Raw genomic sequence first — 26,277 nt, 5'->3', positions numbered from 1 at the left:
TTACAGGATTATTGGGATTAAATGGGATACAATTTGGAAAATAACCAGGCCCAGACCCTGATACGTAGAAAATGTCCAATAAATGTGAATTTGCTTTGGTTATTACTATAGTAAGTGCTGAAAAATGGCAGCCATTATCATTGCTATCCCAGTGTTATTTATCTTTTGAATTGAATGAGTTTTCCTCTCTTTCCTACTAGATTGTGCTAGCTTAACAAAAGAATACATTTCCTTAGTAAATCTCTGCTACTTAGCATGATTTCTTCCATATGGTGAAGGTATTTGATGAATATTTATAGACTGATCAATAAACTACTAGTAAAAAAGGTACTGAATTTTATAGATACTTTCCACATTTGTTCAGAAACATATTAACTGTGAATCTATGAGGTACCAGGGTTAAAAATTTTAAATGCAAATAATCATATTAAAATTAAAAATGATATGAATATTGTAAGCCTTCATACACCAAACATGTACAATACAATAGATGTTAATATATTTGCATAATTAAAAATTTTAAAAGCAGATGATTCCAATTTACCTCTGTTCCCACAAAGAACTTTGTGCAGAAGTCATCTATTGGCTTCAGATGATCGCCTATCCCACCTTCCAGATTTTGGTACGGGTTCATTTCTCCTGCCTTCGCTGCTTTGCTCTGTGCTAACGCTTTGTCTTTCAGAGGAATATAGATAAACAAGCAATATTTATAGGGAAAGATTTTTAAAAATATAAGCAGTTTATATTTTCTGTCCCTTGCCACATGCATCGGTGTCATTCCCTTCCCAATGTGGTGGGCATAAGCATTTTTAAACTTCTAACTTAGCAATAGGAACTTTCTCAAACCAAAACATCGGTGACTGTACTACTATGTGATAGCTTTAGTTATATGTGCAATGTGAGGGGATAGCAATCCTAAGGCTGAAATGCAAACATCATGGGGAACCTGTTTCTTTTTAAAAGTATTTGTTTTTACCTTGTTTTAAAGCAAAAGTCTTTATATGATCTAAAATTAATGTTATTTATTGAAGCTTTGGAAAATAGAGAAAAGCATGAGTAAAAGAATAAAAGTCATCTATTATGTCTCCCAGAGACAACCATAACTAAAATATTGATATATTTCCCCTCTAGTGACTTTTCTGTGAATATATATAAATAGATTTTTAAAAAATATTGTATCATATTATAATTTAGCTTTGTATTCTGATTTTCTGTTCTGTTAAAGATATGTCTTGAGGATTTTCCCAGGTCACTTATTAGTTTTTCAAATATGTGATATTAAATTCTGGGAAAGATGACAGGAGAAATATATGTTCATAAAAACCTCCTCTCATCACACCTTCTCAGTATGTCGTTGGGGTTATATTACCCACAAGAAAACAAACAAATATAAAAACCAACCAACAAATAGATAAACAAAAACTAAAACAGGAGAAGAAAACTTCAGCTATACTAAAAACATATTTGCATTTCAAAAAAATTTTAGTATAATTCTGGACAAAAGTAAAAAACGATCATCACGATTTAGTTGGTACAGTCAACCAACACTTTCTTTGTGATCTACATTTTTTAAGAAGCCTCTTCTCCCACTAAGTAAAACATTAAGAACAAGTATCAAAATAAGCCTAATATGGAACCAGACTTTTAAATAGCTGTATTATAAAATGTAAATCAACATTCCAAAAAAAAAAAAAACTAGATACATTCAATCACATTGTTCTTGTTAAAAGATATTATTTAAAAATACATTTAGGAAGAGCAAAAAGGCATTTTGTATCCATTTAATAAATAAAATTAAAATCATTAAAATATTTCTAATTCTTCACTCATTTCAATGTCTGTTTTTCTCTTTTTAAATAATGTACACAAATATATTAGTAGAGTAGAACATGTATATAATTTATAAATAAATACATATACATTGTGAATTTGTACTAAAAAATGTCTACTAAAGGGGTGCAAGATCAAAAGGTACAGAGTTCTCTGGTCCAACAAGGGGAGATAAAACCCTGATTTACATGGTCACAACTGGTAATGAAAAAGAAAGGGCAAAGGCGAGAGAGACTGTGAAGGAAAACGTAATGATCCTGAGCGAGAGGGTGGAAGTAGGGGCCTGAGGAGAGAGCCCAGGATGGATAACTCAAATTATCAGTTCTATTCTGGACACATTGACTTTGAGGGGGTGGACTGGGTTCAAACCCAGGGGACAGCGAGAGTGTCAGGGGAGAATTCTCAGCAGAGATAGAAGTTGGAGCCATACAGGTGGACTGTGTTACCAAAGAGAAAGTATGTCACCAGTGAGGAAAGCATACAGCCAAAGTTCAAGTTTGAGTTATGTTCATGACTAGAGGGTAGCACAGTGAAAAGGAGTCAGGAAAGGAGACACAGGAGGAGAAACTGAGGAAGTAGCAGGACAGGAAAATCACAAATGCTAAGAAAGGTGTGAACTCCAAGAAAAAGGGTTGAGTTGATAGTGTTTAATGTGGTAGAGTCAAAAAGGATGAGGCCAGAGAAAAATGTCATCAATTAATATTTACTTGGACTTGACAGGAATAACTTTGGATATTTAGTAAATTCAAAGTCATCCTCATTGATCATGTATTTTCCATCACTGGAGATAGTGATAATAGCAACTAACCTGTATTGGGTGTTTACCACATGCCAGGCACTACACTGTGTGCTTGATATGAACTGTTTCACTCCATCCACACAGTAACTTCCAAGGCAGTTATGCATTAATCCCCCTTTGAGAATGATTAAATTGAGGCTCAGAGAGACTAAGTAATTTGCCCAAGGTCTCACACCTGGTAGTTAACATTTATTGTGAGTTGACTATCTGCTATTCTGATACCTTCACGTATATTAACTGATTATTAACTCACTTTGTCTTTGCAAAACCCTATGAGGTAGTTACCTTTATTATTTAGTCCCCTTATTTTCCTCACTCTATTTTCACACGGGTAAAAAAAAAAAAAAGTAAGTCATAGAGAGGTAAAGTAATTTGGTCTGGTCAAATGACTATAGTAATATTAGACAAAGTAGATTTCAAATAAAGGGTATTACCAATTCATCAAGAGCACACAACAATCTTAGAATTTATGTACCTAATAATAGAGCTTCAAAATACATAAGACAAAAACTGATAGAACTGTAAGGAGAAATAGACAAATCCACATTTATAATCAAAGAATTCAAGGCTGCTCCCTCAACAACTGATAGTACAAGGAGACTGAAAATCAGGGAGTACACAGAAGATTTAAATAATACTATCAGCCAGCTTGACCTAATAGACATTTATGGAACATTTCCATCCAGCCACATGAGATACACATCGTTTTAAAGTAAACATGGCCCAGGCATGGTGGCTCACACCTATAATGCCAGCGCTGTGGGAGGCTGAGCCAGGAGGATGGTGGGCCAGGAGTTCAAGATCAGCCTGGGCAACATAAAGAGACCTCGTCTCTACAAAAAATAAAAAAATTAGTGGGGCATGGTGGCATATACCTGTACTCCTAACTACTCAGAAGGCTGAGGCCAGAGGATCACTTGAGATGGGGAGAAGTTTGAGGTTACAGTGGGCTATGATTATACCACTGCACTCCAGGCTGGGCAACAACAGAGCAAGGCTCTGTCTCTAAAAAATAAATGAATTAATTAAAAAAATGAAGTAAAGAACATTTCCAATGATAGACCAAGTATGGTTATATAAGTCATATATGTCATCTGAAGTATGTTCCCTCATTACAATGGAATTAAAATAGATATCAATAATAAAGAGATCTTTGAAAAATCTCTAAAAATTTAGAAACTAAACAACACACGTCTGAATAACCCATGGGCCAAAGAAGATATCACAAGGGAATATAGAAAGTATTTTGAACTGATTGAAAATGAAAATACAACATATCAATAATGAGGGATGCCTGAGCAGTAGTTAGGGAGTAATATTACATAGCACCAAACACCTACATTTGAAAAGAAGGAAGGCTTCAACTCAATGACTTCATCTTTCATCTTATGAAACTAAAAAAAGAAAAGCAAATTAAACCCAAAATAAATAGAAGACAGAAAATAATAAAGATAAGAGCGAAATCAGTAAAATAGAAAACAGAAAAATAAGAGAAAGAGAGAGAGAGGGATGGAGGGAGGGAGGGAGAGAGAGACTTATTGACTCTAGGCTCAGGTAGCTTAACTGGTAAATTCTACCAAACATTTAATGAAGAAATAATTCCAATTCCAGATAAACTCTTCCAGAAAATGGGGGTGGGGTGGGATAAGGAAATACTTCTCAATTCATTCTATGAGGCCAGAATTACCAAAACCAGATAAAGACATCGTAAGAAAGAAAAACTATAGACCAATATTCCTCAAAAATTCTTAAGAAAATTTTAGCCCATTGACTCCAACAATATAGGAAAAGGAAACTACATCATGACCAAGTGAAGCTTATCTCAGGAATGCAGGGCTAGTTTAACATTCAAAAATTATCAATGTAATTCATCATATTAATAAGCTTAACAAGGAAAAACACATATGATCATTTCAGAAGATGCAGAAAAAGCTTTTGACAAAATCTAACACTGATTGTTGAATAGAAGGAAACTTCTTCAACCTGATAAAGGGTTCTACAAAAAACTTACAACTAATACCATATTTAATGGTGAAAGACTAAATGCTTTCTCTCTCAGATCAGGAACAAAACAGGGATGTCCATTCTCAGTGACATTTGTAGTTTTCTACAAAACTACAAATAGAACTAATATCTAAAATATATTAAGAACTTTCAAAACTCAATAACAAGAAAACAAACACCACTTTCTTTGACATTCTGGAGGTTCTAAGCAGTATAATCAAGTAAAAAAAAAATAGTAATCCAGATTGGAAAAGAAGTAAAACTCTCTTTGTTTGCAGATGACATTATAATATATATAGAAAAACCTAATAAATCTACAAATAAGCTACTATAACTAATAAGTGATTTAGCAAGATTGTAGGATACAAAATCAATGTTCAAAAATCAATTGTATTTTTATACATAAGCAATGACCATTCAGAATTAAAAATTTTAAAGTACCATTTACAAGAACATCAAAAATATGAAGTACTTGGAGATAAATCTGTCAAAAGAGGTGAAAGACCTATACACTGAAAACTAAAAACATCACTGAGAAATTAATGACCTAAATAAATAGAGAGATATACTTTGTTTATGGGTTGAAAGACTTGATTTTGTTTTTTTTTTTCTTTTGAGACAGAGTCTCACTCTGTTGTCCAGGCTAGAGTGCCGTGGCATCAGCCTAGCTCACAGCAACCTCAAACTCCTGGGCTCAAGCAATCCTCCTGCCTCAGCCTCCCAAGTAGCTGGGACTACAGGCATGTGCCACCATGCTGGCTAATTTTTTATAGATATATTTTTAGTTGTCCAGCTAATTTCTTTCTATTTTTCTTAGTAGAGATGGGGGGGGGGGTCTCACTCTTGCTCAGGCTGGTCTCGAACTCCTGAGCTCAAATGATTCACCCACCTTGGCCTCCCAGAGAGCTAGGATTACAGGCGTGAGCCACCATGCCAAGCCTTGTTTATTTTTTGCTTTTTTGAAGACAGTGCCTCAGTCTGTCACCCAGGCTGGAGTGCAGTGGCATTATCATAGCTCACTGCAACCTCAAACTCCTAGGTTCAAGTGATCCTCCTGCCTCAGCCTCCCGAGGAGCTGGGACTACAGGTGTGCACCACCATACCTGGCTAATTTTTCTATTTTTTGTAGAGACAGGGTCTCACTATGTTGCCCAGGCTGGTCTTGAACTCCTGGCCTCAAGCAATCCTCCCCACCTCAGCCTCCCAAAGTGTTGGGATTATAGGCATGATCCATTGCACCTGGCCTTGAAAGACTCAATCTTGTTAGATGCCAGTTTTCACAATATTGATCTACAGAGTCAATACAATTCCAATCAAAATCACAACTAGCTTCTGTGCAAGACAAACTCTTCCTAATATTCACACAGAAAAGCATAAAACCTACAACAGCCAAAAACTTTAAAAAAGAAAAAAAGGTTAGAGGACTAACACTCATTCAAGACTGATTATAAAGCTACAGGAATAAAGACAGTATTGCTGTAAAGACAGACACATAGAGCAGTGAAATAGAATAGGGAATTCAGAAATAGACACACATGTGGACAAGTGATTTTTGACAAAATGAACTTTGATCCATAACTTGTGCCATATACAGAAATTAACTCAAAAGGGATCATAGACTTAAATATAAAATGATAAAACTCCTAGAAAAATCAAGAAAAATGTTTGCAACCTTGAGTTAAGCAAAGATTTCTTAAATTCAACACCAAAATCATGATCCATAAAAAAACAAACTGATAAATTAGACTTCCTCAAAATTAAAAACTTCTGATTTTTAAGAGACTGTTAAGAGAATGAGACAACAAATTACAGACTGAGAGGGAATATTTGCAAGTCACATATCTGATAAAGGACTAGTATCTAAAATATTAAGAACTTTCTTTAATAACTTTTTTTTTTTTTTTGAGATAGAGTCTCACTCTGTTGCCCAGGCTAGAGTTCTGTGGCATCAGCCTTGCTCACAGCAACCTCAAACTCCTGAGTTCAAGCAATCCTTCTGCCTCAGCCTCCTGAGTGGCTGAGACTACAGGCATGCGCCACCATACCCGGCTAATTTTTTATATATATATTTTTAGTTGTCCAGATAATTTATTTCTATTTTTTTAGTAGAGACGGGGTGGGGGGGTCCTCACTCTTGCTCAGGCTGGTCTCTTGAACTCCTGAACCCAAACGATCCGCCTGCCTCGGCCTCCCAGAGGATTAGAGGCGTGAGCCACCATGCTTGACCAGAACTTTCAAAATTCAATAATAAGAAAACAAACAGTCCAATTAAAAAGTGGGAAAAAGGTTTGAACAATTCACCAAGAAAGATATACCATACCAAGGTGGCAAATACACATGAAAATATATACTCAACATCTTTAGTCATTAGGTAAATGTAAATGAGGTATCACTATATATATTTTAGAATGGTTAAATTTAAAAGTCTAACCATACCAATTGTTGGCAAGGATATGGAGAAAATGGAACTCTCATGCATTGCTACTGGGAATGTAATATGATAAGATTCCACTGGCAAGCACGTTGGCAATTTCTCAAAAAGCTACACACACACCAACCATATGATCCAACCATTCCATTCCTAGGGATTTACCCAAGACAAATGAAAGCATATGTCCATACAAAGACTTGTACATGAATGTTCATAGAAGCTTTATTTGTAATAGCCCGAAGCTGAAAACAATTTAAACGTTCATCAACGGGCAAATGGATAAACAACTGTGGTATAGCCATACAATGAAATACTATTCGGTGATAAAAAGGAATGAACTATTGATACAGACAACAAATGAATTCCAAAATAATTACACTGATTAAAAGAAGCCAGACACCCCCCAAAAAGAGTATATACTATGTGATGTACCTAAGATTCTAGAAAATATAAACTAACGTATAGTGACAGAAAGTAGATCAGTGGTGGCCTGGGAATTAGGGAAGTGCAGGAAGGAGGGAACACAAAAGGAATCCCTCTATGAGTAAATTTCTGGGAGTGATGAATATGTTCATTATCTCGATTATAGTGATGGTTTCATGGCGGTTTGTATTGACATGAGTGTACACATGTCAAAACATATCAAATTGAACACTTTAACAATGGGAAGTTTATGGTATGTCAATCATACCTCAGTATAGTTGTTCAAAACAAAAACCCCTCACACTTTAGAAGTGGTAATGATATCCTTACTATAAGCTAGGTACATGTAGTCCCATTCTCCTGGCCACTTGTTTTCATTAGGCCAAAAAATAATACCAGAACATTTAATATTAATATAAGTTACCTTTTTACAAGTTACATTAATCCCTCTCACCCTTGGTTTCCTTAATGACAAAATGGTAGTGAGAATCCCCAGCCCACAGATTGTTGCGATCCTTACCATCTGTTTTCACTCATCCTTGTAGCCCCAGGGCCTAGCACACAATAAGCACTTCACAAATGTGTTAAGTGAATGAAAACATGTACAAATTAGCACAGCACCTGACCCTTAGCTGGAATTCAATACATTATTATATATATTATATAATAAACAAATACAAAAGAGGAGGGAAAGAAGGGAGGGGAGGAGGAGGAGAGGAGGAGGAGGAGGAGAAAACTCACCTTAGATTCCCTCTAGAATGAAGCAGGCCCCAATAAATAAAAAACATGCAGTGTTTTAATGATGCTTTGAAAATGTACATAAAAATTAAATGATTCCATTTTTTTATCATGAGATTTTGAGTTGTATCAATAGAACACATGGCTCCAAAGTGAAATTTTGCTCAAACTGGGTATTGAGTATATAAAATATGTTTTTCTTAGATATCCTAGATGTAACTGAACATTAAAAAATTTATAAATGGAAATCCTTTTGATAAGGCAAATGTTTAAAAAATACTTCATTGTTAGTTATTCTAGCACATGTTCATTATGCATTGCTCTCCAGGTCAGATATTCATGCATACCTTTATCTTAATAGTTTTGACAGCTTATATGTGCACCTTGAATTACTTCAACAAAGATGTGTGGGTTGAGTGCAGATAGATCGAAAGTCAATGTGCTTTCTTCACTCAGTTTTATCATAGTGCTGTATAAATATTAATTTTTAAAATTATATTCTTATTGAGAATAAGGTAATTTGTTTCTTGGTACTCTATAACTTAATTTTGCTAGACTTTAGATATGTTCCATTTTATGGGATGATTCTTCGAGCACAAACATATTCATTAAGTGGGCTTCATTCATTTTTTTAATGTAATGAGTTTTTAAAAACACGTAAGTATGCTCAGTAAATGTTTGTGAAACTGAATCTTTTTGTGTGCATTGGCAGTTTTAATGTGTTAACTATAGCTATTATAGCCATTATAAAGTTCCATATTGGAGGGTTTGATTTTCTGCATTCTTTTTTACAAATTAGACCATCCTAGAAAATAACTCACCTTCACCTTAGACATAACCAGTCACTAACACCCAAACTATTAAACACCTTTTTAATAAGCAGATGCAATTACCTTGTGTTTTATAAAGAAGATGTTCTTCATTCAGGCTTACTTTGGTTGGGCAGTGATCTAAACTTGTTTCCCCCTTAGACAGCCTTACCTTTTGGGAGAACATATAATAAAGATTATTTCCATATATTTCTCAAGGTGTCCTTGGGTAATTTATTCCTGCCTTTCCCTATGGCTCCCAGATTGAAGGAAACTCACCTCCCTCTTCTTCCCTTTTCCCTTCTCTCCTTCAAATTTCTAATTGCTTTTCCACAAAGAAAGCACCTAAACCACATTTCTAAAACCTTGCCACAGAAGGGAGCTTGGCTAGGGGCACATTTCCAAATCCCAAATTCTCATATGTCATTTCTTTCCTGAAAATGTCTTGTATTCTATTCCATAATATATCCTTGTTAGTTTTAATATAAAATAAGGACTCATTCCCCTGCTCCCTAAATCTCTTAGTTAAATGAAACTCCAGAAGTGGCCCTGGGCCTGCACCACACCCTGGTGGCTGGAATGAGAAACTGTCACACTTTACATTTTTCCCTCATAGCTTCTGTTGCCCCTTTCTCCCTTAGGATGTTTGTCCACATGCTATGCAATTATTCTTAGGTGAGCTTTTGTTGATTTGTTTGAACTACTCACAGCTCAGTAAATCCTACCCCGGAATATTTCTAATCCTCTCCTTCCAATTCTTTCCCAGTTACTTTGGGAATATTCTCATCCCTTCATGTTGTCTCTTCCACTGGGAGCAAATACTTAATAATGTAATTGTTGTGATACTTATAAATTAAAAGAAAAGTATTAAGTTTGGATTAAAATTAGACATTCTAAAGAAAGAGAGCCATCAACGTCAGAAGTCCACTCATACTTTCCACACATATCTCCATCCATAGCCATATTTTTCCCAAATTATAATTGCTTTTCTTCAAGTTCTATCATTCAAGATAAATACAAATAAATTCTCATTCAATTACTTTTCAGTTCTCTTTGGTCATATGTTTTACAGCAACCCTGGATCCTACGAGTAATATGCAAAATATGTAAAAGTTTAGCTACAATAGGAGGGGAAATTAGCTTTTCTTTGCGAATCCTAGCTCTGAACAATTTTCAAGCAACTGATATGCAATTGAATACTTATTACACAAACCATTTGTAAGTCATGGCATGCTTATACATGAATATCAATCTTGAGTTCACAATGATTTTGATTTCTGGCTTGATCTAGGCAGGCATCAAAATAACTCTCAATCAAGAAATTTATTGGTTGAATGAATACATAAATTGTAAAATCTTGTGTTAATTTGAGCTGCTTTACTTTTAGAGTGTGTGTATATGTATGTCTATGAATGGAAATTATAATGTGTATATATGCAAGTAGGATGGATTAAAACTCCATGTTACTTACCTTAGAGAGAGGTTTCCAGGAAAGATCTAGATGCAAAAAAGTAGATGGTACATCAAAAGGAATTTCAATACTTTCCTCTTTCTTTTTCTCTGTTGGTTGGGGGGTTGAAATTTTCTGTGGTCTAATATCCCAGAAACATATTGTGCTAAAAAAAAGTTTGTATCTTTTTTATTAAATATAAATCAGGGGTGCAACCTCAGTACTACCATTAATGCTGCTACACATTAGCAATGAGACCATGGCGATATTTTAATGTCTCTGATCCTAAGATTTTTGTGAAATGGTACACTTTTGCATTTTATATTTTTGAGAATGATACTGTTTATGAGGTTATTTAATAACCTCCCTCATCTTGGGACTAATCACATATGAGAGCTGAGTTTGGAAACTGATGTAATCTTTTTTTTCATATAACAGTTTTGAGATACAGCTCTTATACTACAAAATTCACTCAGTTAAAGAGTATAGTTCAATGGCATTAAATATATCCACAGAGCTGTGTGGCCATCACAACAATCAATTTTAGAAGATTTTCATCACCTCCCCAAAACACCCCATATATATTAGCAGTTACTTCCCAAGAGCAGTTTCCCTCAAGCCCTCCCACCAGCCCTAGGCAACCATTAATATACGTCTTCTCTCTACAGATTTTCCCATGCTGGACATTTCATAAATGGAATCATATAATATGTGGTCTTTTGTGACTGCCTTTTTTCAGTTAGTGTAATGTTTTCAAGTTTCATTCATGTTGTAGCATGTAGCCGGACTTCACTCCTCTTTATTGCTGAATATTCCATTGAATGGCCATACCACATTTTATTTATCCATTCATCAGTCCATCAACTGTATAAGTTTTGTGTAGAGTATGTTTTCATTTCTATTGGGCATATCTAGGAGTGGAATTTCTGGGTTATATGGTAACTCTGTGTTTAATCTTTTGAGGAACTGTCAGACTGTTTTCCAAAGCAACTGTACCATTTTTACATCCCACTAGCAATGCATGAGGATTCCAATTTATCAACATTTCCACAAGTTTGCTAATACTTGTTATTTTTTCTCTTTTTGATTATAGCCATCCTAGCAGGTATGAAGTTGTATCTCATCAAAAGTGGTTTTGGTAGGCATTTGTGTTTTTGGTGTAATAACTAAGAAGTCACTCCCCAATCCAAGGTCATGAAGATATATGCCTATGTTTTCTTCTAAGAGTTTTCTAATGTTTGCTCTTACATTTATGTCTTTATTCCATTTTAAGACAATTTTTATATATGGTGTGAGGTAGGAGTCCAACTTTATCTTTTGCACATAGATATCCAGTTGTCACAGCAGCACTTGTTGAAAATACTATTCTTTCTTCACTAAATTGTTTAGCATCTTTGTTGAAAATCAGTTGACCAAAGACGTATGGGTTTATTTCTGGACTCTACAGTTTATTCCATTGATCTATGTGTCTATCCTCATGTTCTAGTATATCTGTCTCTATTACTGTAGCTTTGTAAAAAGTTTAGAAATTTGGAAGTATGAGTCCTCCAACTTTGTTCTTCTTTGACAAGATTGTTTTGGCTATTCTAGTTATCATTGCTGTTTTGATTTACATTTCCCTGATAGCTAATGATATTGAGCATCTTTTTATGTGCTTATTGGCCATTTGTATATCTTCTTTGGGTAAAAAATCTATTGAGAATCTTTATTCACTTTTTAATTGGGTTGTCTTTTTATCGTTGAGTTGTAAGAGTTCCTTTATATATTCTGGATACATGTATTTTATTAGAAATATGATTTGTAAACATTTTTTCCCATCCTGTGGGTTGTCTTTTCCAATTTCCTGATAGTGTCTTTTGAAGCACTAAAGGTTTTAATTTTGATGAAGTCCAATTTATCTATTTTTTTCTTTTGTTACTTGTGTTTTGGTGTTTTATCAAAGTGACATAATCTTAACAATGGTATAGTAAAAATAACATACACAGATGGAGTTGGTTATGATGTACTTTGCACATAGTAGACATCCAGCCAATGTTATTTCTCCTGTTATTATTCCTCTTTCCTCACAGGTTAATTATAAAAATCAAATGAGATAACATATGTGAAAATTTTTTATAAAAGTTCCAAACATATATAGGGTGCACTAAAAATAACACTCTGTGTATTTGTGAAACTTTATAAAGAATTTTCACATACATTATCTCATTTGATTTTCATAATCAACCTATGATGACTATTTTCTGATAATGAAAGTTGTAACACATGATAATGATATTTGTATTAATTATATGTATTTTTATTAATTATTTGTATTAATTTTGTGAAATTAATTGTATTAATATTATTTGTATTTATGATATAAAAAGATATAATGAAAATGGCAAAGAATATGCCATATTCTTAGCTCCATATTTTCTATAACTGAGGTTATATATAATCTCATTAATGAATATAAGGTCTATTAAAGAATTTAGACGTGTAAGTTAAAGTATTTAGATAAGCTGGAGGTAGGATCAGGGTGGCTAAGTAGACACAGGTAATATGTGCTTTCTCCATGGAGAGGAACCAGTATAGTAAGCAGATTCTCACATTTTGAATAGATCATCTAGGAGAGAATGCTAGGATTCACTAGGGAAGCAACAGGAACCACCCAAAGTAGAGAGGTACGGAGAGGGTTCAGGGCAACTTGCCTAGCCAAGACTGGCCAAGAGCTGGGGGAAGCTGCTGGATGTGGGGAAACAGTAAGAGAGAGAAGCTCCCAGGGCTCTGCTCTCTGAGACAAGATTTTATATTCTTGCCTACAAGAGAACCTCCTGATCCTTACAGGTCTTGGGCCCAACATAGGGTGCTGCCTGTAGATTGCACAGAAACATATCTCCAGAAAGGGAAACCCAAGTCAAATCCCACAGGTATCTGAGCCTAGAGCAGCTTGAGCTGGGCACCATTCTGAGAGCTTAGATACTGGGGAACCATGGGCATACCTGCAGCCACTGTGCAGCTCCAAGGAGAGATACAGGAGCACAGACATGCCCATGTACCTCTGGGAAAGTCCCTGCTACCCTCCTGTGGGCTGCTATTGAGACTGAGCTGTGAGAAGACAGCATTTTCCACAGTTTCTTGCCCACCCTGCTTGCCAGGGTGGGGCTCCAGCCTCTCTGGTCCCAGACCCACAAGAGCCATTTTGAGAATTTAACATTAGGCTGTACCCTGCGCTCTAGCCAAGTTCGGGCTGACATGGCTGCAGACGGGAGGGACAGGGAAATCAGGCTTTCTGACATATATTGAGGACAATACCACAATACCACAATGAGGAAACAAAAGGTCAATATTCAACATCATGAAAATACACAAAAATGTAAAACTCAAAGGTCTAATAAAACAATCACACAAAAGAGGAAGAGAAAGGAATTAAATGGCAATATGAGAGAAGTTTAGCAAACCACAAAGAGAGAAAGAAGGAGACAAAGAATTTATTAAAAACTAGAAAATAAGAAAACAATTAACAATATGAGAAAAATAAAACCTCACATCTCAATATTAACCTTGAATGTAAATGGATTAAACACTCCACTTAAAAGACATAGATTGGCAGAATGAATAAAAAACATGATCCAATTATATGCCACTACAAAAAACTCATCCTATCCATAAAGACACATACATACTGAAAGTAAAGGGGTGGAATAACATATTCCATGCAAGCAGAAACCAAAAGCAAGCAGGAATAGCTATACTTATATCAGATAAAATAGACTTTAAATGAAAAACAGTAAAAAAAGACAAAGATCATTATATAATGATAAAGAGATCAATTCAGCAAGAGGATATAACAATCCTAAATATATATGCACCCAACATCAGAACACCCAGATTCACAAAACAAATATTACTAGACCTGAAGAAAGACATAGACAGCAACATAATAAAACTGGGAGATCTCAAAACCCAACTCACAGTACTAGACAGATCATCAAGACAGAAAATCAACAAAGAAACATTGGGCTTAGATTGGACCTTAGGCCAAACAAACATTTAGAGAACATCCCACCCAACAACTATAGAATATACATTCTTTTCATCAGCACATGGAACATTCTCTAAGATAGACCACATGTTAGGCCACAAAACAAGTTTTAACAAATTTTAAAAATCAAAATCACGTCAAGTATCTTCTCACACAACAGTGGCATAAAGCTAGAAATCAATACAAAGAGGAATTTCAGAAACTATACAAATACATGGAAATTAAACAACATGCTCCTGAATGATCACTGGGTCAATGAAGAAATAAAGACAGAAGTTTTAAAATTTTTCAAAATGAATGAAGATGAAAACATAACATACCAAAACCTGTGGGATACAATAAAAGCAATGCTAAGAGGGGAGTTTATAGCATTAAATGCTGATATCAAAATAAGCAGAAATTAACAACCTAACATCTCACACCTCAAGGAACTGGAAAACCAAGAACAAACCAAACCTAAAGTTAGCAGAAGAAAAGAAATAAAGCTCGAAACAGAACTAAAGAGATAGAGACCCCCTAAAAAATTACAAAGAATTGACAAAATGAAAAGTTGATTCTTTGAAAAGATAAACAAAATTAATAAACTACTAGCTAGACTAACCAAGAAGAGAGAGGATTCAAATAAACACAATCAGAAATGAAAAAGAAGACATTACAACTAATACCACAGAAATAACAAAAGATCATCAGAGACTACTAAGAACAGCTATATGCTCACAACCTAGAAAACCTAGAGGAAATGGATAAATTCCTGAAAACATACAACTTCCCAAGATTGAATCAGGAAGAAACAGAACTCCTGAATGGATCAATAATGAGTTGTGAGATTGAATCAGTAATAAAATATTCCCTCCTCCCCCCAAAAAGCCCATGACCAGATGGATTCACAGCCAAATTCTATCAGATGTACAAAGAAGAACTAGTGCCAATCCTACTGAAACTGTTCCAAAAGATTGAGAAGGAGGGAATCCTCCCTAACTCATTCTATGAAACCAGCATCACCCTGATACCAACACCAGGAAAGAATGCAACAAAAAAAGGAAAATACAGACCAATATCTCTGATGAACATAGATGCAAAAATCTTCAAGAAAATGCTAGCAAATTGAGTCCAACAGCACATCAAAAGGATAATTCATCATGATTAAGTGGTTTCATCCCAGGAATGCGAGAATGGTTCAACATATCCAAGTCAATAAATGTGATTCACCACATAAACAGAAGCAAAAACAAAAACCATATAATCATCTCAATAAATATAGAAGAAACATTTGATAAAATTCAGCATCCCTTCATGATAAAAACCCTCAAAAAACCTAGCATAGAAGGAAAAACCTCGAAATAATAAAAGCCATATATGACAACCCCACAGCCAACATCACACCAAATGGGAAAATATTGAAAGCATTTCCCCTAAAAACTGGAATAAGATAAGGATGCCCACCTTCACCACTTATATTCAACGTAGTACTGGGAGTCCTAGCCAGAACAATCAGGCAAGAGAAAGAAATGGCATCCAAACTGGAAAAGAGGAAGTCAAATTATCTCTGTCTGCTGATGATATCATCTTATACATAGAAAACCGTAAGGACTCCTCCAAAAGATTCTTAGATTTGATAAATTCAGCAAAGTCTCTCAGCTTATAAAATCAACAGCATTTCTGTACACCAATAATGACCAGGCTGAGGATCAAATCAAGAATTCAGTCCCCTTAATAGCTATGAAAAAAAATCCCATACCTAGGAATATATTTAACCAAGGAGGTTAAAGATCTCTACCGTTTGATCCAGCAATCCCACTACTGTGTATCTACCAAAAGGAAAAGTCATTATAACAAAAAGGATACTTGCACTTACACGTTTATCACAGCGCAATTCACAATCGCAGAGATATGGAATCAACCTAAGTACCCATCAACTGATAAGTGGATAAAAAAGAAAATGTGGTGTATATATACACACTATGGAATACTACTCAGTCATAAGAAAGAATGAAATATCTTTTACAGCAACTTGGATGGAACTGGTAGGCCAATAGCCTAACTAAAATAACTCAGGAACAGAAAAATGAATGCCACATGGGAACTAAACTACAGCTATGCAAGGACACAGAGAATGGAATAAGGGACGTTGGAGACTCAAAAGAGGGGAGGGTTTTTACTTATGGGGTATAATGTACACTAATCAGGTGATGGGTACAAAAGCCTAGACTTCACCACTACACAACATACACATGTACCAGGATTCCTCTTGTACCCCCTAGTTGTATTTAAATTTTTAAAAAGATTAAAAAAGTATCTAGATAAACAAATAGCAACTCAACTAAGACTAACAAAACTTTTATTCATTTATATAGTTTAATCAATATTAATCATTTGCTCATCTTACTAATGAATAAATAGTTAAAATTAATAAAAATATTAATCATTTTTATGTTGTCAAAACATAAATCCTTGAGAGAACACCACAAGTGACACATGACATACTAAGATCTGTTTTTAAACACATCTATAGTTGGTTTAAAATTGTTTTCCAAAATTATATAGTTCTTCTTGGATCTTATTCATAGCATTAATTTGTATTATCCATGAAATGGCTTTGCTAAATATAGATGTCGTCAGTTGAGCTTTCTGCATAAATCAGTTACACATTCTTAATTAATGAAAATTTATTTTGTTATATTTTATATTATAAGACCCTTAGCATTGCTGAAGTATAAAGGTTAGGACTGATGGAGTTATCCAGACTAAAAATTAGCTTTTCTAGATGCATAAACTTTATTTTTTATTTTAACAACTTTTGAAGGAAATATTTTCAGAATATTTCCATGTTCATATAAATAATCATATATAAAATAATAATTTAACCAATCAGCCTCCTTCCTTCCAAACTCAAAGCCCATCATTATAAACCACCAACTAAGGACCTGTGTCAATATGCTTTTAAATGTTCTCCAAGGCTACTGAAGAACAATATAGCTTTATATTCTGTTTATAATTAACATTACAGCATAAGCATTTCCCCATGAAATCATAGTACAATTTTATGAAATCATAATACAATTTTAATTGTTGCATAAAATTCCATATGACCCTACAGGTGCTAGGTATAGATGTGTTGTGTTGTTTTTGCCTGGGTGAGAACATCTCGTTTTCTTTGGCTACAGTATTCTAGTTGTTCTTTGGGGAACTGCCCCTTTCCCATTATATGCAGTCAGGTCGGATGTCACTCAAGGCATTCTGCCGTTTCTTCCCTGTTCAAAGGGGTGGGTTCATAATGCAACAGAGGCCTAGCAGACCCTTTCTAGTTACTCTGAGTCTTAAACAGAGTGATACAATGATTGGAGCTGATTCATTCAGAGGGAAGTGGCTGGCCATTCATTCCTGCTACCCTGGGGCTCTTTCCAAGGCCTGAATCAGCACTTCCTTTGATTCAGCAACAACATTACTTACAAGTTGTCTATGTAACTCATTGTATATTTAGTGAGCTATAGGTGGAATATATATTTGCCTTCAGAGCCTCATTTCCTCTATCTATATGTATATTTTAGGGTTATTGTGAATATAAAAATAGTTAACCTATTAAAGCACCCAGTAGAAAACTGGCATAAATATCCGTATTTCTTCACCTGAAGCTAGCCACAGTCAATATCTGTTGCTTGTAGTCAATGGTCTTCCCCAATACATGCCCACAGGATCAATCACATCTCTCCACCCCTTGCCTTGGCTGCTACTGATGTCACTTATGCCTTCTCCTGTCACTCTACAGCTGCTTCTGTGGCCTAAGATGTCATCATTTTTACGGGGGTCAAAGTTGTTTGTAATGGTAAAGTTTTTCCAGTACTTGGATGGTAGATAAATAATACTACTCTCTTCATGGTTCCTATTTCATTGTGAATTCTTAGTTCTATAAATTGGGGGTATAATTTTATTTAAATGAATATTCTTCAACATAGCCACCAAGTTTTTTTCAAAAACACTTTTCTAAATACACAATACAAATGTAAAAACTCTTCTACTGTTTTTAAAAAAGATTTCTCAATGAAATGTTATAATCTTCATAATTGATAGATAAAATTGAATATAAATAACATATATTGCAAATTTACAAATATGAGAATGTGAAGAGGCAGAATAACTATGGATAGTGCTATACAACGTTATCGATCATGACGCCCAGTTAATTCTTCTTTTGATAACATAGTTATCTCTATAAAATGATATTTTTAAACTAGCAACAATCCATAACATTCTGTCCTTTATTTATATTAGATTTAACTGCTACAATACAGATTACTTAAGGAGCAGAAAAAGACACTAAAAATTTCAGGAGCATCTAAGGAAAAAGAACATATTGTATGAAAACACATCAGAAACACTGGAAATAAGACATACCAGTCTGCTGAACATGTGATAAGTTGGCAGCATATTCCATTTCGATTCTCAAAGACAGAGCCCAATCTGTTAACCTATTTTTTGAAAAAATGCAAGAAAAGTAAATTCCATGTAGCTAGAAGAGTAATGATTTTTTTCTCATAGCTATTTACCTTTTAAATTCTTTTCTTCTTTGTTTTAAATTTTAATAAAAGAGCATACCACTAGCACAGAAGTTTCATAAACAGAAGCTTTTAAAATCAAATGCAATTCTGCCATATATTCTTGTTCATTCTTTTGTCCTGGAAACATTTTTACATAGCTTTAATTAGAAGGCATATATATTTTTATCCTGAGATTTTTTTTCACTCCACATGATTTGAACATTCACCTATGCATTCATAAATTATTTTAATAGTTTTATGCCATATAGATGATGTACCATAATTTCATTATCCATTATGATTAGAGGTTCTTTCAGTTTTTCAATGAATTGTGGAGCCAAACAGGAGCTTTTATGAGGTTGTTAAGCAGGTAAGATCTTTTTTCCTTCCTTCCTTTCTTCCTCCCTCCCTTCCTTTTCAAAGCCTGATCTGTTCTAAGGTAGCATCAGTAGAAAAGAGGTTAAGTGTTAAATGAGACATCACATAAAGGTGTGCCTTGCAGTGCTGTAAGGCGTGATTCTTTCCCTAATTGTGGGTATGACTCTGCAAACACACAGATGATCCGCAGGAGGGTTTATGGCTCCTAGAAGTTCCAAAATTCCAACCAACCAGCTCTCAAAGAAGTCAATAGGCTTTGAGGCCACCTGTGAAGGTACCACTCTTAAATCAATAGGGAATCACTGATTCTCCAATTCCCTATCCTACTGATACTTGACTGGTGAGCAAAATAGTAAACAAAGGCAGGGCTTCCAGCAACAAATAAACGGTGAAAGTAGGAATGGCGGATGGGTACAGGTGGGGCCCCGGTCAGGCCTGCAAGGCATCCCAGGAGCTAAACAACCACAAACCCGGCTCACAGTGCTGCCACCTGAACCAGTTCAGGTTCCATAGCAGCTGCCAACTCCTCTCTGATCTGATAAACAGCCCCCAAATCGCGTTGTTACCCACCCCCCCCATGAGGTTTTCCTGCTGTATGAAGCCAGAGACCCGAGAGATGTGCATGCTCCAGGGTTTTATGTTTTAATGATTCAAAAAAAACCCCAAACATAGTAATATTACAGAAGTTTGGAAAATAGAAGTTTTAAAATCAAATACAATTCTACTTTATATCCTTTTCCGATCTTCTTTCATGGATGCACTTTGGTGTGTTTTTTTAAAAAGGTGTACATGTAATCTTGAGGCACAAATTGGGTCATTTCTTAATATGAACTCTCCAAATTGTATTGATAATTACTGGTCAGAAAGTTTGAAAATTTGGATGATTTAAGAGTAAGAACCACATTGACTAATTGCATTCCAAAAGTTTTATGTTGCAGTCTGCAATGTTAATGTTTACTGGTTTCATTCACTGCCTCATCCATTATAACACAGAATGTTACTTGAAATTTTCATTTAAAATTAAATAAATCCAAAATAGTACATTTTTTTGCTTTATTATTCATGTCTTTGATATGAGAAAGGCTGAATAATTTTCATGTTGATTTGCTAATTTTTCTGTTGTATATGTATTTTGCTTATTTATTGGAAATTTTTATATTTACATATTTAGTACAAATCTTTTCCTCCATTTTGTTATTTGCTCTTTATTTTTTATTGATACATAGTAGATGTACATATTTTGGGGTTATATGTGGTATTGTGATACATTCATATAATGTATAAAGATTAAATCAGGGTAATTGGGATATCTATTACCTTAAACATTTATCTTTTCTTTATGCTAGGAGCATTTGAATTATTCTCTTTTAGCTACTTTGTAACGTACAATAGATTTTGTTAACGATACTTACTTAACTGACCTACTGAACGCTGGGTTTTATTTCTTCTAACTGTATATTTGTACCGATTCATTAACCTCTCGTCATCCCTCACTTATTTCTTAATTTAGAAATTGATATGTGTATATTTTGAATCTGTCAATCTCTCCTTTTTGATTTCTTTCAACATTAATAGTCTTAGTAAATTTTCCTCATTCCAGAAATCTGATATTCTATTCTGATATGTTATATTTTTCTGTGATTTGTTATTTTCATTTAAATTTGAAGTCATCTGAAGTAATTTGTGTGTATGGTGTGAGTAGAAATGGAGTTCCTTTTCTTGTATTGTAACTTCCATTATCATATGTTATATTTTTACATATAATAGAAACTATATCTGGGCTATTTATTTTAGTCCATTATGACTTTTAAAGGTATTGTTGCTTCACATAATCCATTTCAATACCTGATAGGGATAATCACCTCTTACAACTCTAATTTCTCATAATATTCTCTGATATTCTCAGCTGTTCATTCTTCAAAGGACGTAGTAGATCTTTAGTGTCCTTGAAGGAAACATTTGAGAAGCTTGCCAGTTTCCAAATTCATGAATATCACACTTTGCAAGGTTATACAGTCAAGTATTCAACCACAAAGACAAACTGCAGTGCAGATGCTGGGCGGCCAACGGGGCTCACTTACTGCATGACTGGTTTGCACCTACTGGCCTCTCAGTACACTCAATTCAAGACTATGCCTCAGCAAAATTACACATTACAATATGTCACAGATCTTTAGGGTTGCCTGACCCTAAATAGCTGAGAAAATATTTTTAATTCCATAGATGCTAAGGGTATAAAATATCTGTGCTTCATTTTTACATGTCAAATCCTCATCTTCTCCACTATTGTATCAGTGTTCACACCAATCACATTTTTTAGTTATAAAATAACCAAGTTCAAAGATTGGCTTTATTTTCATCCCCAAGTCAGATATTGGTCTGGTAACAGTGATCCTAATGTTTTGATGCTTAGTTCCTGGTTACTTCACAATATAAGTGTAAATGAATTGCTGACTTGAAACACCTTCGTTGGATAAAATCTAAAAATTTATAATCCAGCAGGAGAAAAGCAAAAAGCCATCAAGACTCACCTCGAATGTGTCAGACAGCCAGTGAATATCTGTAATTACTTTCTTATGTCCATTTTCTATTGAAGAGACTGCACAGTGTCTGATATACATTGCTTCTTTATTACTCTCTGGTTCAAGGATAAACATAGGCTGAAAATTTTTTAAAAGAAAGTTACATGCTAATTTCAGAGAGCTGATGAATCAACTCATACTTTACTCATCATTCCAATTAAAATTAATAATTTGGAGATTTACCAGTTCAAGAAAAAACATAAATTAGTGTTTCTATATAACATATATTTAAGTAATAGGATTACTTACTCCCCCCTTACTTAACAAGTATTATTGACCTACTCCCTAAATAATCAATGAGAAATCCTATTCTTGAAGGAGTATTTCTCTGTGTACAGAGAAGGCCACATCCCACCTTTCCTTGGTAAGAGACCTGTTGATACTAAAGCTAAAGACCTGGGCTGCGGTGGGAGGTGTGCAACTTGGTGGGCAAATGCTGAGGTGGGAGCTGAACAATTTTTTCCCAACTCTCTTTTTTTTTTTCTTTTTGAGACAGACTGTCACTCTGTTGCCTGGGCTAGAGTGAGTGCCGTGGCATCAGCTTAGCTCACAGCAACCTCAAACTCCTGGGCTCAAGCGATCCTACTGCCTCAGCCTCTCGAGTAGCTGGGACTACAGGCATGTGCCACCATGCCTGGCTAATTTTTTTCTATATATATTTTTAGCTGTCCGGATCATTTCTTTCTATTTTTAGTAGAGATGGGGTCTCGCTCTTGCTCAGGCTGGTCTCGAACTCCTGACCTTCAGCAATCCACCCGCCTCGGCCGCCCAGAGTGCTAGGATTACAGGTGTGAGCCACCGCATCCAGCCTCCCAACTCTCTTAGCAGTCAGTCTATAGCCTTAAAAAATCGTTGTAGTATATTATCATCAGAAAGGATTGTAATCCCTTCATTTTATACATGAGAAAACCTATTCTTGCCAAGGGAAGGTGGCACGTCCCAACTCAGGACCAGGATGCAGAGCCTTGATACCCGGCCCTTCTGTCCAGTCCTGGTTCGGTTACATCACTGTAGCCAAGCCACTTGGTCCCTTCATTTTATTTAACAACAACAACAACAACAATCTATCCTGGGATAGATGATGCAATTTGTTGTGTCGTGTTTTGTCATTTTCATGTGGGCCCATATCAAAGTGATTCAGAACATGTTCACAAGCAGATAATGAAGGCTTGGAAATACCATTCTTTTTTCTATTGAGTTCTTGTTAACCTTGGCAACTCTGTTATATACTTTCCCATAAACTCTTGAATGGAAAAAACTTGCAAGTGAAAAGTTGTAGAAAGCTAACCTTGAGTGTGGCTTTTTTACTTCTACTACCACCCGACTTAATGTTCTCTATGCGATCTGCATGCGCCGTGATATCCCACAAGATAACCTAAAACAGAAATAAATGTTGTCATAACAGGAGATAGCTAATTGAGTCTTAAAGATTTTTTTTAAAAAAAATTATTGGTATGCAGCCTGATAAGTCAATTACCTTAAAGGGTAATAAAATTAAGCGTATATCTTAAGTCAGTAACTTTTAAAGCTGATGTTAAAAAGAATGTTTTCCCTATAAAAGTATCTTCAGCACTTTGATTTTTGTGCCTGTGTTAATAAATGCTAATATTTCTAAAAATCCAAGATAAATGTCATGTAATTCCCGTTGCTTTGGGAAGAATTTTCCCTCTGGTTTGGGGAATGTGCTATGATTGACAACTGTCTAAAGCCCATTCTCCAGAATTAGGTACAAACATTCAATTGTCTAAAACAGGCAGGGAAGTGATGATTTCTATTTAATTGAATATTATGACCAACTCTGAATTTGTCTATATCTAGATGGTCAGTTTTTGAAAAATCAGAATAAAGTAGAATATGTAATACTAAATTGGATTAATTTCTAATGACTAAAAGGTAATTTAGTACACTAAAGTGTTAATAAAATGTCCAGGTCATAGAATTGTGAATGATTGTATTTTCATCATGTGCTTTTCTAAAATACTCTAAAACAGCCAAGTGTAGTGGGACATGCCTGTAGTCCCAGCTATTTGGAAGGCTCAGGTGGGAGGATCACTTGAACCCTGGAGTCTGAGGCTGCAGTGAGCTATGATCACCCCAGTGCACTCCAGTCTGGGGGACTGTGTGAGACCTCATCTCTAAAAATAAAATATTCTAAAACAAAGTCATATTACCTTTGCAATGAGGAAAAACAGACACTTCAGATTTTCAGGGCTTGGAGAATGGGCTCTGAGTCATCATTATGACCTTCAGTTATTGTTGAACAAAATTGAGGGAGAGAAATTTGTTTCCCTGGTTATTTTGGTTCTGGATCAATGGACATGGAAGCTGTAGACATTTAAATTTCAACCACAAAGAAGTTGTTCTAACCAAAAAAGATCATATACACTTTTAATGGTCAAACCCACTCCATCACAATGAATTTAAACTTTGATCATAAAACAGCTTTAAGAGTTTTGTTTGCTTTACTAGAGAAACAAGATATTGGAGGATAGGATCTAATTTTTTTTATAAATTAGAGAACTTGGAAAGAAGAAAAAAGCAAACATGATGTCAAATTTTATATACATAAATTCAATGGTATATGTATGCATTCCAGTGAATTTCTACTTCTGGATCATCCCCTAATTCCTACCCCCAGGGAAATTTCAGAAGAGGCCTTTTTACCAACAGGTAGTAATGCTTGTAGCTTTGTTCTTCCATGGAGTCTTATACAATATTGTATCAGCAACACAGATGTGACCCACTTTTGTTTCAGTTATGTATCTGGGTTATGCATCTGTAACACTTCAAGTGTGGATACTATGTCTAATACACCTTTATAGCCTAGTTCCTGGCATGGTGACTGGTACACAACTGGTATGCCTTCCTTCTGCTGAATTGAATCCTTAAGTTCAAAAACTACTAAATCGAAACTTATTACAGAATGTTGTCTACGTTTATACATACTGAAAAAATTCCATAAGTACCTGTCCATTTATACAGCCTCCAGCAATAATATTAGGGTCACTTGGACAGAACTGGAAGCAGAAGATGTCATCCGGGCTCTCCAGCATTAACTAAAATAAACCCCACAAATTCAAGAAAGAGTGAGCAAAACCTATTAAGATCACGGCTACAAAGTAATATTAAGATAGTTTAACTTTATATCTATTTATAAGCAATGTGCATGTAGAGCCTATTCCCAGAGTTCTACCTCTGGGTGAGAAGCTGCTTTTGTTGAATTTTATTGTGGATGTTGGTCATACATAGGAGAGTATATTCTCAAGGGCACCCAGGTCTCTCCCCTCACTCATCCTCCATGGCAGAAAAAGTATAGGCAATTTGGGGGGCATGTTATAATTTTTATAAACAAAAAGACTATGAAATTAGTGTTTCTGAAAGATGTGGACAATAAGTTCTGTGAGGACAGGATATTTGCCTGTGTTGTTCCCTACTGTAATACCTACACTGGCACATAGTGGGCACTCAAAAACAAAACCTACCGAATAAGAGAACATGGACTTATTGCTGGTAATAATGCCTCAAATTTTAAAATAACACAGAACCCAGAAGATGAACAAGGCCTGCAAGGAATACACAAATGCGAGCCAATCATTATATTTACAATAGCTAGCACCAAGCAAAATGCTGGCATGTTTACCATTCTTCTGTTACCAGAACAATAGGCCCCAGTAGGCCATTGTTTTGCCACCACAGGGCTAAACATTTCAAACTGGAATTGGGATAAATTGTCTTGGTTTATTTGGTACTTTGTGGATTCTAGAGAAACTTCTACTTTTGAAAATAGAATCTTTTTAATACTTTCCCATAGTTTTAATTAGAACAAAGACAAAATAAATCATTTACATTATTTCTTTAAAAAATTATCCGCTTGTCTTTTTAAGCTATTCTTCAAAATAGAGGAAAGGAAGGTCTATCTTTCTTCCTCCCGATTGACTGGAAGTTCAGCCATGCTTCCATGGCATGGAGTGGAGAGTAGTCCTACAGGGTAAAAATGTTAGAAAACATTCTAGAGAATGGTAATATTTTTGTGGTAAGTAGGTTAAAAAGGAAGAGCTAGAGGTCTGTCATTTTGATCTCTGGGTCTCTAACAAAGTATCTAGAATCTGTTACATTAAAACTGCCTTCATTCAGATGAATTGGGAAAGAAGGAAGAAGGCAGGCTAGAGTTTATTAGGGAAACCCTTAATTTTGCAATACTTTATAGAAACAAAATATGATTATATGTAAGTACATTGAAATAATCTAACAATCTATAGCACCCTACCACTAAG

The 26,277-nt window shown here is 35.0% G+C and overlaps 1 protein-coding gene across 1 annotated transcript in view; it reads right to left on the bottom strand.

Annotated features, from left to right (window-relative positions):
• Window positions 1-26,277, bottom strand: part of DNAI3 (dynein axonemal intermediate chain 3) — a 61,531-nt gene that overhangs the window by 17,163 nt on the left and 18,091 nt on the right. The window contains exons 10-16 of the mRNA XM_069479188.1: window positions 24,970-25,059; window positions 23,292-23,378; window positions 21,953-22,081; window positions 18,901-18,974; window positions 10,506-10,650; window positions 9,119-9,206; window positions 545-675 (exon numbers count right to left, since the gene is read on the bottom strand). Of these exons, the coding sequence (XP_069335289.1) occupies window positions 545-675; window positions 9,119-9,206; window positions 10,506-10,650; window positions 18,901-18,974; window positions 21,953-22,081; window positions 23,292-23,378; window positions 24,970-25,059 (744 nt within the window). The remainder of the gene's footprint in view (window positions 1-544; window positions 676-9,118; window positions 9,207-10,505; window positions 10,651-18,900; window positions 18,975-21,952; window positions 22,082-23,291; window positions 23,379-24,969; window positions 25,060-26,277) is intronic.

This window comes from Eulemur rufifrons, chromosome 8 (assembly GCF_041146395.1).
Source record: "Eulemur rufifrons isolate Redbay chromosome 8, OSU_ERuf_1, whole genome shotgun sequence".
Taxonomy (NCBI): domain Eukaryota; kingdom Metazoa; phylum Chordata; class Mammalia; order Primates; family Lemuridae; genus Eulemur; species Eulemur rufifrons.
The sequence above is the reverse complement of the archived record's forward strand: the minus strand, read 5'-3'. Positions and strand labels throughout refer to the sequence as shown.